Raw genomic sequence first — 17,212 nt, 5'->3', positions numbered from 1 at the left:
TTAAAAACCAGAGAGATATATTAGCTATAAAAGTTCATTTACAAATTCGGAACGCATTTCTTTTTCAAACGCTCATTTCATTGAGAAAAATCCCCTGGCTTTCGAGGGAGAGATTCCTCGCTTTGCTTCAGTTCACAAAATCCAAAGCAAAAAAGTACCTTACATAAGGGTATGCCGGGCTAAAAATGAGAGAAAACTTGTTGTATACACAATTTGGTAAGTGGGTGAGTTTGAGTGAAAGCACCAACAAAATCTCAGACGGATGAAACAGCATCCCTCAGTCTTCCTTGGTAGCTTCGAGGAACAGCTTCTCTCCAGCCGATATAGTTCTCAACAACTGTTTGGAGCACACGTCCTGTGCCTGCGTAGCATTCTTCACACGGTGCGCCCTCACCCATGCGGGTTCCTAGAGCAAGTAAAAGCATCAAAAGCTAGTCACACAACAAACCGTGGCAACTGTATATACGAGGAACATAGGAAAAAAAGGGATCACACCTCAGGAACAAAGCGAGAAACTCCAAACTTAATGAGCAGAAGCACGTGCTCCATGACTAGGATTGCTGCTAGTCCAGGCTCAATTTTCCATTTTCCTTCCTGATCGTATAAGCATACCAGGAGAGCGGAATTTGTGCATATGGACATCACTATTAGAAACTGAAACCACAAACAGATTTTACAATATCAATTATTATCATTCGCTTGCACCGGATTACGATAAACTAAGTGCGGTGTTACATGAGGTCCGGGAGTACCTGAAATATATTCAACCAAGCTCCAATGGTCACGGCGGCACGAGGAACGGGTCTCTTCATCATAACTAACAACTTCAGTGCATCTGTCCTAATCTCGGTGATGTTGTTCTGGACAGGACAGACCTTGACATCAGTTTCGTAATATAGTAGGGACCACCAGTAGATGAAGAACCAGAAAAAGCATCGTTACCAAGGCAGCGAAGGCAAATGCAAGAGGGAAAGCGCAAGCGAACATCATGATCATTCCAAATTGTAATGCCAACTCCAAGAAGTCTGTGAATTCAAGGATAAGAACCAGCAATCAGATAAACTTTTAGAAGGATAACTCGAGGTTCAGAAGAATCGGAAGTTTCTCTGTCATCAACATGGTATCAATAAAATGAAAGATGCAAATAACACCAACTCCAAAGTCCATACTATGATGAGAATGTCAAATAAGGTTGTCGACAGTACTTTTTGCATTAAAACAAGAGAGCTTGTGGTAATGTGCGAGTTAAATTGTGTTAAGATAGATTGCAAGTTGGGAGAACCACGGAGAATGAAATACTGGAGACACAGCTGCTTATAAATACATCATGCACATTGCACATTACTTAATACCATCGAACAGCCCATCCTCGAGCTCATCCCCAATGCTTGCAGAGTAAGACGGTTTCAGATACTCCTTTTCTACCCTTGATGCAAATTGAATCCTGCCCCTTGTTGATCCTTTTTCACACCTTTTCTTCTTTCTAAGCAAAGAAAAAGGATCCACTGGTTGGTCATTCAGGTTTCACAAAATAAAATATACTCAATAATAGATCAAGAGACAAATTAGTATATAAAGGTGGCATACCTAACTTTGTGTTTCTTATAACTGTACTTTAAATAGGGGAAAGAGTTTTCCCATAGGTTTTCCAGCACCTGAGATAAGGCAGGTGAGAGAAGATTAGCTGAACTGTGTAAAACACGACATATATTACTGTGATTATGATATCCACCTCTGAGATGATGAGGCGCTGAATCAAGACTTGACGGAGAGTCATGAAGTTCCGGTGCAGGAGGGCGTGGTAGAAAAGTCCAATATATGATTGCATAAAATAGAGGCCGAAAACCTGCACGGCAAATTTAATAGAAAAAGCTTACTCATAAGGCCAGAAAAAAAAATAAAGGCTTCTTCGTAAGAAAACAATAATAAAACACGACAACCACCTTATAGACCAAGCTATCAGCTCGGTATTCTCTGCTAACATTCCTCTCATGATTAATCAGCTGAACCGATACTTTACCCCCAATCCTTGTGAAATGCTGAATGAGGACGAGATAGATGGCTGTCAGCCCAAACCTGATTAAAAGTCAAATCAATATTGTGCAGTCAAACTCTCAAGTGGAACCTCGAAAAACCATGAAAACTGACTGTAACAAGGATACATTTCTTCAAGCTTGAACTATTTACAGAGCAGGTTCAAGAATTGGTAGCAGCATAAAATTCATCTGTCATGAAGTTTAAGCAATGATTTGATTTTGCACAACATACTTTGTAATGTGTAGGTGTTTATTAGCTTCTGCCCCATAAATTTTGAGTAGGTAGAATGTGTGGCAAAGTAAGATATAACGTAGAAAACCACTTCTTATGGGAAATATGTACTTCAGTAGAAAATGGCTGGCTCACAAACCATCACGAGATACAACAAAGAAGAGCGGTCAATTGGCCTGGAATTTTCTATAGGGGCTTTCATATGTGATAGAGGCTATATAACATTTTGCGCACGAGCATCTTTATTTGAATAGTTAGTTAATTGCTAACGATATTACTACCTATATCAATGGTGACGGAGGTGGCATGTGTCAGAATAAAAAGGTTACATGGATTTTAACTAAAGAAAGATCCTTCATGTATCATGCTCACAGAATAAATATGCTTTGATGTCAGAGGGAAAGTACCAAAACTAACCAGCAAACTGCTACATAACATGAACATGTTCTGCATGGACATAGAGTGGTCCAATGTTGCTATTAAGTGTTAAGTATGAGATATATATGATTGTTGAACAAAAAGTCCAGACAAGAGAAGACGGAAGGTGACCACACAACAGAATGAACAAACAACGGAAATTAGTATAATTCTAGCTAAGAGAAAACACCCGGAAACTTCAGTGATCCGATTATTCTTACTTTATAACATCAGATTCAACGACCTCATAAAGATGTGCATAGGCCAATTCAAATGGCAACTGGAGGCATATGATGCTCAAGATAACAATAGCATCGTTCCTGATCCTCAGAAAAGCTCCAAACCATTCTTCTCTTTGAAACTTTTCCTTATCCTTCCTTCTATCTTGCTCTTCTTTATGAGCTATTTCCACAGGCGACTGTATTGAGCTCCATTCTTTACCAGAGAGCTTATAGCCCAGGTCATAACCAGGGTCAGCTCCAACTGAATAACTGATCTGCCACCTACACCACCAGGTCCAGAGAAGGTGGAGAAGTTTCCAACAGTGGGAAGTCATTATACGATATAACGATGTCCAATGACGATAAATCAATCTAACATCGCCACTGAAACATTTTTAAACTACACCCACATACCTGGTTAGAAGGGCGGAGTTTTTACGCTTCCAGAACTGGAAAAACACTACAGCCCATAACGTGATGCATACAAAGAAAATTGGGAGGACTAGGAATTGGAATGGCCTAAGAAACATTAAAAAAAATTCAAAGCCAAAAATATCAATGCCAAATTGCACATAGTAAAGCAAAACTGCACTCAATAGAAGGGACGGACAGAACACACCCAAAATCAATCAACTGTGATATGAGCCCAAGTCCTGCAGGAAACATCATCCACCGAGTATACATTCCGAGAAAAGCGAAATAGACTGCAATCTGGAAACGACAATCTATTAATAATGACAGAATGTGAATTATCTAATTTTTGTTAACTGCACTGCTTGACGTCACTGCAGTTACCTTTGTGCCAAAGTACAAGTAGATATCATCAATTGGCTGTCTTGTGAAGTTCAACCAATTCAACGCCCAACTTCTCAGAAGCTCTTTCCTCTTCGCTTCAACTGCACATCAGAGGTCATATAATTGCAGAAATAACAAGCAAATTGACTTGCTGGTGATATCAAACAGCTTACCATGTATCGGAAACACTTGTTTGACGATGCTCTCTGATTCCAATCTTTGTAGTAAAGGTTCACCAGGCTCCCAGTGGATTTCTTTTGCATCCCACTTTAGAATTATATCGGACCGGCTCTTATTCACCTATATATAGATGTCTAAGTTATGGCATTAATATTGCAATCGTGTTCTGCAGGATATATTTCTGTAGGACTCGATTGACTTCTTAGTGCTCTTAAGATCACAGACAACAATTGGCTGCGCTATTCATGCACATACATATTTTCAAAAGGACATAAGCTACAGTTACAGAAAAAAGAGAAATCCAGAACAATAGCTATCTTTATAAAATTTGGACGTTCCTTCATTATATGTCTCATGAAAGTGATTATGACTTGGCAAAATGATTACAAATGGCAGTCATATGAGACATGTTACTTAATCCTAAAGCAGCATGAAGCATATCATAATGGAGAGTCTGATGACTAATTAAACAAGTGCAGATGATAAAACAAAATAACTTACTATCCCATATATCAAGTGGCGGTAGAAATGAAATCGCTCACACCAGCTGAACAGTGAACCATCTGGTTGTCGCACAAAAGCATGGACATCCTCCCACTCAAATTGCAAGTCCATCCCTGACATCAACACCGGAGTCTCACATTTAATGCCAACCCATATGACAATCATGCAAAGGCAGAAGCGGAAGGGGCTGCATACTTACCAATATGTGTTGGTTTCTTCATATGTAGCTCAGCGGCTGTCCTTCCAAAAATATCCAAAGGAGCTGCCAGCTAAGGAAAAGTAGCTGCAGCTTAGAGAAAATCTAGAGAAAAGCATAAAAAAATTACTAAAGACTTATAGTGAGCATGGTATACAAAGGATAGACATGCTGTGTCCACCACACTAATTTCTGCCGACGCCTGGGTACTTCAGAAAATGCGCCAGCATTTACACATGGATACCCTTCAACACGGCCTCGCATGTAAACAAAATCTCGTGCATGTGATATTTGGACATTAGTACACTCAACAGGGCAAGCAACGCCAAACAGCAAGAATGGGTATCACAACCAATGGACCCGAGAGTAGAAACAAGCACAGCATTGCAACAGAACCCCTCATAGGAATTCACATTCAGAATACATGCATTCCAAGTTACTCCATGAATCCTCCAATAGACGCGTACCAGTAACAAATAACTAATCAGACCTAAAACCAGATGATGCAGTTTCCTGACCATATAATGCACGATTACGGCAATGGAGCGACGTGTAACAGGATAGTTCAAATCAACCGACAGACCACACCTTGATGAACTCATCCGCAATGCCGACAACTCTCTCGGTTATCAGCCCCACTTTCCTAAATTCCTCCACGAGAACCTCCACACAGTCCTCGCTCTCATCTCCTTCTTTTGCTGTCCTCTTGGGCACGGCCACCGCAATCTCATAAACCGGCTCTTCCTCTCCATGCCCGACCATTTCTGCTTCGGAAACGTCGCAAAGACAGAACCTTCAGCAAAGCCCTCACATCCACAAAAAGAAAAAAACGGCCCTTTACTACGGAAAAGATGCTTGTCTACCTCAATTTCTCCAGCTGGCTCGCTCGCCGACACTGGATCCACTTCAGCAGATCAATAACGAGACGCTCGTGCCATATCAGTGATCCCAGCGAGCTCGTGCCCTGTTTCTTGAAACGGGTCTTCCGAGCCAAAGCCGAGAACTTTCCGCAACAATGCTTCCGAAATGCACATGGGGTTTAAGCAAGTACGATCCCTCTTCGGGACAACGACGGCACGGCAACCGGCTGGGGCAGGATCGAGGTGGGGGACTCCGCCCGGGGAATGTGAAGGGGCAAGACCGAGGAAACCAAGTCCGGAACTGGAAAAACCCAGGATTTATTCTTGGAAGCTAACGAAGGGGAAATAGACAAACCGCTTCTCGGGGAGATAACCCGGAGGAGGAGGAGGAGATTATCAGCACCGAGAGCGAGTAATGGGGGAAGAGAAGAGGATAGAAGGAAACGTCCGAACGAGCGGGCGGTCGGGTCAGGGACGAGGAGGAGCCGTTGCGTTCCAGGTGGACGCCCGCGACGAGGAACCAAAAAAGGCAGGGGACACGACACGTTGCGCCGGAGCTCGCCCCTTCAGCTTTTCGCTTTTTCGAAACGCTCGAGCCCTCTCTGGAGTCGCGGTCGCCGTCAACGTTCGTTTCGTAAGTCTGGGTCAGTCCGTTCGGATGCGACCGTGGGCCCATCGTCGGGTCGGTTTCGGGCCCACCCGATTTAAGAACTAGACTCCGCGTTCCCAGCGATTAATCCCTCACTACTAAGTCTGTGAAAATAGGTTATAGATCCATTTCTTCACTCATACTTATACGATGAGATGGGTAGTTATTATATGGATTATTCATATTTAAAAAATGGATCATAAATAAATTTAAACATTATATGGGTCATAAATCAATTGTATTAATATTATTTTAGTCATAAAATTTTCAATTAAATTAATTTAATTAAAAATATTTTATATTGATATCAACTCAATTCATTTGACCGATTTAAGTCGGAATGTGTGTTAACATGACTTGGTTAACACTAACATGGACATTTTAAATAATATTTTATGATTTTTTTATTGTTTTTTTTCTCCCTTCATTTTGGCTAGTGAGGCCACCTCACAAAAGTTGGTAGGGTGGCGAAGATCATAGGAGATACTATCATGGCCTCACCAAGTGCATGCGAGGGCTTACCAGCCCTTGTTGAGGGCTCTCACAATCTTGTCGACTGTGAATGGGGCACGAAGATGCCAAAATGAAGGAAAAAAAGAACAAAATAATAAAAAATTAAAGTATTATTAAAATTGTGTACATTAGTATTGGTCGTGCCCATACAACCATAGCTAGCATTGATTTTTACTATGGATTGGCTGAATATATTGAATTAGTACTAATAAACTTAATTAGTTCAATTATAAAATTTAGGACTGAATTAATATCAATGCCATAAATTTGTAACTTTTTGGTTTTTTCTTAGTATAAGTGTTAAATGGGTTATAAATGGATTTACAACTTATTTATATGCAACTCATGTCAATTTGGTTATGAATTTTGGTAAATTTGATCAGATATGAAAATGTTTTGGTATGATAAGTTGGGTCAAATTGGACAAAACAAATTAAATCGATCGTTTTCTGACACCCAAACCAACCGTCTCCCACGCGTCGTTGACGCTATCGCTCCAAGAAATTCGTACTCACGCAGAAACGCGGCTTTCCTTCAGATAGAAGAAACGCGACCACGCGCTTGATCAATTTAGTCCACGACAATCTCCCGGGCTGAGCTTTCGAACCGAACCGATCGCGCGCCTCTTGGGAGCTCCGACATCTCCCAACCGATTCCCACGCGCCCTCGACGCCATCGTTCCGAGACATATCACGCGCGGAAACACAGGTTTCCTTCAGATAAGAATCGCGTCCACGCGCCGCTCGATCGATCCAAAATCCATTCGTCGAACGCCAACTCTAAACTCCACGACGGTCTTCCGATCGGAGCTTCCGAATCGAAACCGATCGCGCGCGCGAGAGAGCCATGGGGAGCACGGAGAAGCTGCTGAACCAGATCATGGACCTCAAGTTCACGGCCAAGTCGCTGCAGCGGCAGGCCCGCAAGTGCGACAAGGAGGAGAAGGCCGAGAAGCTCAAGGTCAAGAAGGCGATCGAGAAGGGCAACCTGGACGGCGCCCGCATCTACGCCGAGAACGCCATCCGCAAGCGCACCGAGCAGACGAACTACCTCCGCCTCGCCTCCCGCCTCGACGCCGTCGTCGCCCGCCTCGACTCCCAGGCCAAGATGGCCGCCGTCAACAAGTCCATGGCCTCCATCGTCAAGTCCCTCGAGTCCTCTCTCGCCACCGGTAAAGTTTCTTAGGCTCCGATCGCGGCCGGAGTTCTTGCCTTTTTCGGTTCCCCGATCGCCTTTAAATTGTTGATTGATGGCGTGATGAGTTTGACCTTGGAAGTATGAAACTCCTCGTGCGTTCGAACGTGTCGGTGCTGCTCGGAATGCTTGGCTCTCGTCTCTGATGGTGAATTTTTGCGTACGGTTAAGGACGTTTGGCCATTGTAGCAGGCATTGCGTAACACGCTAAGCACCTTTCTCCGGGATCGAAAGTTTAAAGCATTTGCAAAATTGAAGTGCCGCCGCGATTCTAGAGAAGTCGGGAGGTGCTTTAGTGGATCGAGTAGCTATAGAATTTCTTGATTTCTTGCGCTGTCGGTGTGTGGTTAGATGAAAGTGTAATTCCCATGCATGGCGTTATCTGTTTAGGTACCTATCATCTTTGTTTAAGATACCTGAGGCAGAATTGGCGTTATCGCGTAGGCTATTTTTCGTCGGTTTAGATACATGAGAGCGTATCTCCCTCAACATATTTCATGCGAAAGTGAAGTTAAGACCTCGGAATGTTCACAAACCTGTCTTTGTCCTGGTTAAGTCAAATTTGTGTTGCATAAGAGAGCTCTCCGAGAGCGATGTATCCCATTCATTAGTTTACACTTTGCATATTTCTTATCTGTGGCTGGTTTGAATCACCTCATGTATGTTTGAAGTGCAGTAAGTGGAAAGTGGGATTTCTCTCGTCCTAATGTCAATCTCATTGGATGTTTTCCTGCTCCAGGTAATATGCAGAAGATGTCCCAGACTATGGACCAGTTTGAGAAGCAGTTTGTAAACATGGAGGTCCAGGCGGAGTTCATGGAAAGTGCAATGGCGGGATCGACCTCACTCTCCACTCCAGAAGGAGAGGTGAACAGCTTGATGCAACAGGTGGCTGACAATTACGGGTTGGAGGTGTCGGTTGGTTTGCCCCAGCCGGCCACACATGCTGTGCCGACCAAAGCGTCTGAAAAGGTCGAAGAGGGTGACCTGTCCCGGCGTCTTGCTGAGCTTAAAACTCGAGGATGAGAATATTTCTTTAGGAAGTGATGTGAGGTACACTGTATTGGGGCTTGTTATAATCTGATAAAGACTTTTTGCCATGTAAATTCATCTGAATGAGAACGTAGACGCGACTTCTTTGTCCTTGGCCACGGGTAACATACCTTTGTTTGTAGAGCAGTGGAAATTCGTAATTTGGTCTATTAGTTGAGCACATTTGATATCTGTGTAACTTGATTAGCTGCTTTGGGTCTCTGTCTTCTGGTGCCTTCTTTCAGCTAAGCTGAAAATCCGGACAGCTTTTTAGCTGTCGTCCCCGGGCACGTTGAGGAAATGAAACAACTGAGCCGGGAAGTGACCTAATGTTCTCCAGCATATAATGCTCTTTTGCTAAATGATCTCGTCCACATCCTCATTAATCAAGAAATATTGCCCATGGGAGTGAAAGAAAGCTCTGCTTTTAGGCCGAAAGAGTGGCTGAAGTGAACTTTGTCTTGGGAGGAGTTACTTCTATAAATCAGAGGGAGCTCTGTGGTGCATAGAAAAAGAAACAAGGCCGGTTAAATATCGGTAGATATGTAGGATGTATACCTTAGGTTTTCTAGTCATATAATGTCTGATAGATCTCTTTCAGACAGGAACATAATTAACGGATGACTCTAAAAACTTCATATTCTTTACTACAACCAGAGGAGAAAAAGGACAGTCTGAATAGCAGCTTCTCGATTGCATCTATGCACGTTCATACTTCAAGGGCCTCCACCCTCTCTGTCCTTCGATGTCATCGGAGGTTTCGAAGCAATGGTGCTAGCAAGTCCCTGAAGTTTCCTATGAACCTTCTGAAGTAGCTTTGTCGGTTGAGCTCGGGACACATGGAACCCAATAGAATCGAGGTACCAGCCGCTTCGTCCCTTGAATCCGACTATCCGGCCATCCGATGGGAAAGAAAATGGCGTGCCGTGTTCCATCCCGAACGGCCCGAATGTTCTTTTGTTGCTCTTGAAGGTGAGCGATCTAATGACCGGGCTGCCTCCATGAACCACGGGACAGTGGTAGCCACTCACGCTGACCAAATACTCGTCCGGGAACTGCAGCTTAATCTGCCATCCCAGATAATTCATGTCATGTTCTCTTCTACAGCCGTTGCTTTAAAATAGTTGGCGGCGGTTTAGTTCTTGAATATAGTACTAACCTCAGCTGATTGATCCCCTCCATGACCTCCATGCTTCTCTGCTGCCACAGGTTTTCCATTCTTATCGTATACCGCGCAGATCGAGTCGATGCAATGGCCAAAAACAAGAGTGATCTCCCTCACGCCATGGTAACTCCCATCGTCCCAGCTGATTCCACCATTTCCTCCCCATGGCCCGACTTCTATGCTCTTCTTCTTCTTCGTCCCACTTCTATTCTTTTTCCCATCTTCCTGCAACATCAGTGATCCGCTTTCATGCCTCTTTGTGAGGATGTTGACTATCTCAAATTTATGGCTGAAAGGTTATTCTTAGTAATTTGGCTGATGAGTTCATGACTTAGCACAAGAAAAAGCTATGCGGACGGCAGGTCGTTCTTCTATTAATCTTCAATCATACTAGTTTTAGATTCTGATCGTATACTAAGAGGGCTATTCGCAAAACTCCTGACCAAGTATCTATATTATCATCCATGAGTTTGGCGAAATCTACTCGATGTTGAGCCCACGTAGGTATCTTGAAGGATGATCCCCGTCGAGTCACAACACCTACTTATAAGAACGTAGACTGTTCATCCAACGGGAGATGGTTTTCAAATTAAAAATATTTTAGCTGATGTGTCCTGGTTAAAAGGGAAGAGAGGATTATGAGAAAAAGCTTTGTGAGAACTTGTGGAAAACAAGGACATGTAGATATCAAACCAGAACAGAAAATTGGAGAAGACACCAACTGAAATGCATATGACATCGGCCTTTCTTACCATGAAGAAGACTGCTAACTTGAAGCAGAGAATCTGTGTATGGAAGAACAAGATCCAAAGCTCAGAGGCGAAAGATATTGTTGCTTGTGGGTGGAAAGTGATGATGCTCATACAATAAGCTATATAGGAATCGAGTGCACGGCGGCTTAGTGCAGCATCGGATTCCACCTTGCTAACCAAGAATCTGAACTTTTTGCCTTTTGAGCATAAGAATTGAACGTCTCAAATTCCACGGTGAGAAAAGATGACAATTGTAAAACAAAAAGGTACATCAAAAATGGATGCGCACCCGCTGTGGCGGGGTAAGAATTATCTATTTTCACTCTCAACCATCCAGGAAAAGAACGCATAAAGCTTCGACGAGGATTCTAGACATTAGTCAAACAAATAGTGAATGAGCTAAATTTTTCTTTCTCTGCTTTTTGCATATATGCGTTTAACACGAACCATACTTAGCAGCAACCTTAACTTTATCAAGAAGTCAACTATGGACCCGCATTCACATAATGGCCTACCGCAATCCACCTATGCAATAAGCAACGTCCTTGTCAATCGTGCATGTTTCCACAAAAAGAAAAAAACTAGGAAATAAGCAATCACAGATCAGATTCACTCGGGGGATTCGCTTTGTGGGTACGCGATCTGGGCTTCCACTCCAGTGTAAAGCCAGTTGATTTCTGCAGTACCGTTGGAGATGACTTCAACAAGGACATCCAGCTACTACTCCTTTCATCTCCAGCCAATCCGATGTCTAAAGTCTTGACATTTTCTAGGAAGTGCCTCCAACATTTGTTCTCACACGAGACAAATCCACAACAATTCAGGCAATTATCACGTTCCATCAACAAACCATGTGCTAGCTGCGCCAGATGTTAAGAGAATTTCATTAATGTAAATAGAAGTAGAAAGATAATAAGAGCATGCCTAGAAAGTTAACCCGCATGCAAGTCTGCATAATCTATTGAAAGTATCAGCTGCAGATGCCATGGCAAATGCCAAAGGAGTAAGTCAAGTTACTCACCATAGAAATGCATGAGCACGGAAAGAAATTCAATCCAAACATCATACCACTTCCAACATTCAAATCTATGTTGACAAGGTAAGAAACCAAACCTTTGGTAATGTGCTATTAGGAGATGTTACGATAATGACAGCCTTGGGATGCCAAGTCCGTAACAAACTCTCTAGTATGTCTTTGAACCCTCTGGACAAGTCAACAATCTCAAGATCAAGATTCTTTATTGGAGGAGGCGAGAAGTCTCTGAGGTCTTCGTGAATGATGACAGTCTTATCAAAACAACAGAGTTGATTTAGGGAAGAGCCAGAAATAGGAATACACAATTGCCAGATTGTTAGTTCTGCACTTAGAACATTAAGAAAAAGACAGACTGTACCTCCTCACAGCAGAGGACCAACTTCATTCCTCTTGAATGATTGATCTTCCCAAGAAATAAACGCCAGTTATCAGACCAGTGGTCCTTATCACTAGCAAGTAGCGGATTCCGCATCGATTTCCGTAAAGTAATTTTCACCTCCTTCAGATCAGAAGGTAACAATGACAAGGAGGGCATTTTATTTCCCTCAAACTTTAAAGAACAAAGGTTCGGGGCATTAATCTCAGCATCATGTAACATTCTGCACCGTCTCAAGACTAAACGCCTTAGTACTGTACTTAGTATCGTGACACTTTTCAAGGAATTGCACTTGCTCAGTTCCAAGGTTTCCAGTTGAGGACATTGGTCGAGCAATGATTGGAACGTTTCAACTGTGAACACAGCATTCTTTAGGACCACTGACTTTAAAGATCTACAAGTGGCCAAAGACAAAGTGAAGGGCCAGGACACAGGATTATGTCGATCTACACAATAGCAGAACGTCTGAAGATTCGGTGCGTCACCTATGATAAACTTCAATTTAGGGCAGCAATGTACCTCAAGCTTATCAAGTTTAGCAAGGCCAGAGATCAGTAGTGAATTCAACCCGGTGCAGTGTATGAGCCTCAAATCCTGGATCAAAGGGCAACAAAGGATCAGATGCCAAACATGAAAGTCACAAATATCGAGCTTGCCAAGACAAAGTCCCCGCAAATTAGGTAGCTTTATCTCCTCAAGCGTTCCTAGCTTGCAATTGAACAACTTTAATCGAGTTATCGCTGAGGAAGTGAAGAGACTCTGAGGCAGATTATAAAGTCCATTTGCCAAGTGTGGAAAGTGGAGATCCAGCTCTTGGACATTGCTTTTGGCCACGAGACTTAACCAATTATCAATCCTATTGCTAAAATCCAAATCACAGTATGTCATGCGAAACTGAATTTTCGCCATATGATATCCACCCTGAAGACGACTTTGCACGGAGCGAGAGGCAAAATTCAAAAAAACTTGTGTTCTCTCCCTATACTCCCGCCGCCTACTATTAACTGCTTTTGTGAACTTCCGTTGGTCGAACACCAGAATGGAGTAAGAGGAGCAGATTTCTCTCCATTTCTTGGACAAGGTGGTAGCTCGCGCAACTTCTTTCGGACTACGCAACAGTGACAGAATGTGATGAATTATATGTTCTGGCAATGCTGAGATAAAATCATTTGAATCAACTGTCTCATTACTAGTACATGTATCCATCTTTAATCTTTTCTTATCATGACCAAAAGTCTCTCTGTCATGAGTGTCATCTTCCCTGTTTTGCTTTAATTGACCTCGTGATGCTTGTGAATTTTCATTCATGGAATCACCAATATGGTCAGTTATCTCCATGCTTGTCCCACTCTGTGTCCTAAGTTCATCATCACCTGCAGTCTCCAAACATTCTAAATCTTCGTCTTCACAAAGTAAGGCCACTTCTGATGTCTCATCTTCTGGGTCATTGATCATCTGATCGACGCCTGATCGAACTTTTCTCTCTTTACCAGAGCGGGCTTTTCGCTGCAGAAGTTGTTGGACAGCTCCAGTCGGGGACATTTATCTTACTATATTAAAAAAGCAACCGATACCTACGATCAGATTGGCTTATATAACAATTTGCAGAAACTTTGCAAAGTAATGTGATAATAAGCACGTCAGAATTTAGAGTCAAAAGCATCTGTCGATAAAACAAACAAGAGAAATTCAACGAGTATTAGGTAATCAAAAAGGCGAAAATACAACCGACAACTACTGAACTCAGGATCGAGCAATAACCTAGAAGCCGACATTCAGGTGCATCCAAGAGAAGCCACGCCGCCACGGGTTCATTAAATAAGCACCAGGAAGAGAACATATCGAGAAGCAAACCCAACAAAGTCTCGACTCGGTACACAGCTTTTCTCAAGAGATGAGATGCGCAACTAATAAGAACCATAATAAGGTCTAAGCCGACACAGCTCTTACACATGAGCCGAGATACTCAACCCGCAAAAAACACAACAAAGTCTCCACCTTTATACACCTCCTCGCGAGACGAGACGCTTAACCAACACACCCAACATTTATTCGGCAGAAAAACGATGAAATTTCACAGAGCCCCGACGACAGTGGCAGCAGCAAGTCGAGAACTTGGGCACGTACATAACACGTAACAAGAACAGAGAACCGCAGAAGAAAAATACCGAGAAAAAGGAATCGCCACGTTCGTGCCTTACGGTGAGACGCAGAAAAGGCAGAAAGTATTGGGTTACCTGGGAATCTCTATCCATGCGCCGGACCAGCAGAGGCAGAAATTTCTGCAATGGCGAAAAGGGTTTTCTGTCTTCAAGCTTTGCGTGCGTGCGCGGGCAGCGGTTGGGTTCCCTCGATTTTCTCGATTTTCACATGAAAAGTTGCTGCTCTGATTACCCAAAACAAAATCGATAAGTAAAACAGAGAGAAAACAGAGGGGGTGCTTTTAATTGCAATCTAAACTAGTCGGGGGTCTCGTGGGCCTAATGGCCCATGGGCCTGTCCCCACCAGCCTTGTAGTGCAATAGATTGTGCTTCGTTTGTTTTGACTTTTAGGGAAGTAAGAAACAGCTTTTTCCCACGACCTAAAATATCACTGGCAATCTTAGAAATCATCGAAGAAGTTGCTTGTGAATCTGCGCATATATTTTTATATCGTAAAAATCTCTGTTCACGAAGTGTTTCTGTGGTTCCCACCGTTGAACTTAATAACCATGTGTAATTGTTCAACTCTATGTTTCAATAAAATATCTAATCAAAAAGTTAAATCGTTCGTACTACAACAATTGAAAAAATAATTATATGAAACACAAAGGAATCCAATTTTTTTGGAAAAAAACTTATTCTTCTCTCCTTAAAAAATGAGTCGGTTGAAGAAAAAAGAAAAGAACTTTAGGCCTCACATCCAATTCCACCCATCCAAACTAGTTACAAGGCGTATTTATAATCAGGAAAATTTGACTTGTTGTATCATATCGGTTTCAAATAAGAGTCTAACTTCATTGAGCGATCAAATCATCTGATCAAGGGCATTTTTTTTTTCTTTCTTTTCTTCCTTGTTCATTTTCTTCTTTGCTGCATTTTCTCATCTCCTTCTTTTCTTTTCTTTTTTCTTTTTTTGGTTGTGTCCAATGTGGCTGGCCTTGCCTAAATCTAAGTAAAGTGAGGCTCTAGCAAAGCTCGCCTTGATTGCAACTGCAACGCCCTTGCCCAGATTTGGGCAAGGGTTTTGCTGTCCTTATCCGTCGCCGGTGCCACCAGTATCGCTGCAATACTCGAGTTGGTTGTTTCGAACAACACAACTCCTCCAACCTTCGCCGTGGTTGTTCGTGATACTTTGGCCATCCATCTTTGCTCAGCTTTGGCACCATGCCAGAAATGTTCCAAGCACGCACACACGTCTCCTTGATCATCATCGTCTCTCTCTCTTTTTCTCTCAGCCTCGCTTGTAATTTGGCCTTTCCTTTTGAGCTCCAGGTTTCGTCTCCTTGTCCATGTCCATGTCTTAGCTTTTGCCGCTTTCTGGTTTTCACTCCGCTGACAACTTCCCCTTTCCTTCTCAAATCATCTTGCTAGACGAATAAGTCATAGAGAAGGAGAGAAAGATATAATATATAACCAACCACACACACATCTTTAGATGAAAAATACCCTTAATCAATCAGAATATTTCATCAACCAGCGATATCATACTCTTATTTGAAACTCTCATAATTGCTTTCAACTCTTTGTTTAGAATTGTTATGCCCACTTTCGGTTATCATTTGAAATAAGGTACACTCTAATTTCTCTTTTAATAAAATGATGACATTTCGAACCATTATTTGTAATTTTCCTATTACTATGTGTCTAGAAGAAAATTGACTCTAAATTAACACAGTCATTTGTTGTAGCATCGACATCATTTTGTTCTAAGCGATAATATAATTCATTAATGCGGAAAATACAAAACATGGGATCTTTAATTTTCATGATTTTCAAATAAGAGGAATGAGGACATACATTTATTTATAAAGAAACCTTTAAAGTATTTGTTGCGGAAAAATCGAAGAGATGAAAAAATCTGATCTCTTTCCCTTGACCTACACTTTTCCTTAATGTATTATATTGATGGAAGATAAAATATAACATTTGTTCTTTTCACATTAAAGGTTTCATCAAAGCATATTCTACCTTCAAGTATTTTCATAAAAACTATAACTTCCTCATGAGAATCAAATTCTATTTATGTAGGCCGTTAATAAGTGCCTTCCATCAAAGCATATTCTACCTTTATGCATTTTCATAAAAAATATAACTTATTCATGAGAATTGCACATTTTCGTTTAATGAGAGTTGCAATCGTTCAAGGCCAATACCGAAATAAACAAGGCATCTTCAGAATTAGGAAATTTCAGGTTAATGGCTAGTTAATAACATCATGGGGGCATAATCATTCTTACATCTGTTTCGCATGTTTTTTTTCCTTTTTTCATATTTTCCAAACGAAAGACAATGGTATACTTCAATCCTCATATTAAAATAACAGGCGTGCTAAGGACTACTTGTTTTAAAATAATCTACTTCTTATGCGCATGGTCCTTCGCGCTTCATTAAATAATCGTAGCTTAAATAGAAAATGCAGAAGGGACAATTTATCGCGGAATCAAAGTCGAAATTCACATGAAGGCGTGCAGATTCTTGAAACTAAGCATCACGCATGTATTATTGCATCTGCATAAGAAATAATGAATATTTGCGAAACCGAGAGGCTCGGTTTATTGAGGTGGCGACAGCGATGTGTTGATTCTTGACCAGAACATCCGAGCAATAATGTGCCCCAAAACGCCAAGCTTTTCACTGTTGACAAATGACAACTGACATTGGAGTGGAACAATTATTGGCTCTTCTTGGTTGGTTTCCCCCCTGGTTCCCGACAAGGCCGTGTTCAATTTTGTTTTGTACTGGTAATTTATTTCTTTTCTTTTCGAGAGTTGGAGATCACGATTTTTCAACAACACGTGCTGAAATAAAATCCAGCACGTTGTGGAGACTTTCTGCATGTCCTCAGACGATAG

At 42.0% G+C, this 17,212-nt stretch overlaps 4 protein-coding genes across 11 annotated transcripts; 1 reads left to right on the top strand and 3 right to left on the bottom strand.

Annotated features, from left to right (window-relative positions):
* Positions 1-20: 20 nt before the first annotated feature.
* Positions 21-6,042, bottom strand: LOC104449944 (anoctamin-like protein At1g73020). 4 transcript variants are annotated; one of them, XM_010064274.3, is made up of 17 exons: positions 5,445-6,040; positions 5,170-5,345; positions 4,585-4,654; positions 4,383-4,498; positions 3,875-4,001; positions 3,702-3,802; positions 3,526-3,617; positions 3,321-3,425; positions 2,907-3,188; positions 1,944-2,076; positions 1,733-1,846; positions 1,588-1,655; positions 1,353-1,483; positions 943-1,025; positions 753-860; positions 496-654; positions 21-406 (listed from the first exon to the last, which is right to left on the bottom strand). In XM_010064274.3, the coding sequence occupies exons 2-17, from the start codon at positions 5,341-5,343 to the stop codon at positions 278-280; spliced, it is 1,992 nt and encodes a 663-aa protein (XP_010062576.2). In that variant the 5' UTR covers positions 5,344-5,345; positions 5,445-6,040; the 3' UTR covers positions 21-277. The 4 variants fall into 4 exon arrangements, 3 of the variants coding, with proteins under 3 accessions (XP_010062576.2, XP_010062578.2, XP_018731940.2); XM_010064276.3 differs by lacking the exon at positions 3,321-3,425; XM_018876395.2 differs by lacking the exon at positions 5,445-6,040 and having other exon boundaries at positions 4,585-4,686.
* A 1,147-nt stretch (positions 6,043-7,189) lies between these two features.
* LOC104449942 (ESCRT-related protein CHMP1B) lies at positions 7,190-9,012 on the top strand. Its single transcript, XM_010064273.3, has 2 exons — positions 7,190-7,774; positions 8,537-9,012. Exons 1-2 carry the CDS (start codon positions 7,450-7,452, stop codon positions 8,821-8,823), a joined length of 612 nt encoding a protein of 203 aa, XP_010062575.1. The 5' UTR covers positions 7,190-7,449; the 3' UTR covers positions 8,824-9,012.
* On the bottom strand, positions 8,910-10,998 carry LOC104449940 (jacalin-related lectin 19). Of its 3 annotated transcripts, XR_005552108.1 has the most exons (4): positions 10,747-10,998; positions 9,989-10,219; positions 9,388-9,896; positions 8,910-9,325 (listed from the first exon to the last, which is right to left on the bottom strand). XR_005552108.1 is itself a non-coding variant. In XM_039315321.1 (3 exons), the coding sequence occupies exons 2-3, from the start codon at positions 10,226-10,228 to the stop codon at positions 9,546-9,548; spliced, it is 591 nt and encodes a 196-aa protein (XP_039171255.1). In that variant the 5' UTR covers positions 10,229-10,608; positions 10,747-10,816; the 3' UTR covers positions 9,255-9,545. The 3 variants fall into 3 exon arrangements, 2 of the variants coding, with proteins under 2 accessions (XP_039171255.1, XP_039171254.1); XM_039315321.1 differs by having other exon boundaries at positions 9,255-9,896; positions 9,989-10,608; positions 10,747-10,816; XM_039315320.1 differs by having other exon boundaries at positions 9,271-9,896.
* Positions 10,999-11,134: 136 nt separating this feature from the next.
* On the bottom strand, positions 11,135-14,553 carry LOC104449941 (F-box/LRR-repeat protein At3g03030). Of its 3 annotated transcripts, none has more exons than XM_010064271.3 (4): positions 14,396-14,553; positions 12,141-13,732; positions 11,860-12,033; positions 11,135-11,606 (listed from the first exon to the last, which is right to left on the bottom strand). In XM_010064271.3, the coding sequence occupies exons 2-4, from the start codon at positions 13,698-13,700 to the stop codon at positions 11,343-11,345; spliced, it is 1,998 nt and encodes a 665-aa protein (XP_010062573.2). In that variant the 5' UTR covers positions 13,701-13,732; positions 14,396-14,553; the 3' UTR covers positions 11,135-11,342. The 3 variants fall into 3 exon arrangements, with proteins under 3 accessions (XP_010062573.2, XP_010062571.2, XP_039171253.1); XM_010064269.3 differs by having other exon boundaries at positions 12,141-13,708; XM_039315319.1 differs by having other exon boundaries at positions 12,141-13,704.
* Positions 14,554-17,212: the final 2,659 nt, after the last annotated feature.

Source organism: Eucalyptus grandis, chromosome 6 (assembly GCF_016545825.1).
Source record: "Eucalyptus grandis isolate ANBG69807.140 chromosome 6, ASM1654582v1, whole genome shotgun sequence".
In the NCBI taxonomy this organism is placed as follows: Eukaryota; Viridiplantae; Streptophyta; class Magnoliopsida; order Myrtales; family Myrtaceae; genus Eucalyptus; species Eucalyptus grandis.
This window is presented reverse-complemented; position numbering and strand designations above follow the sequence as displayed.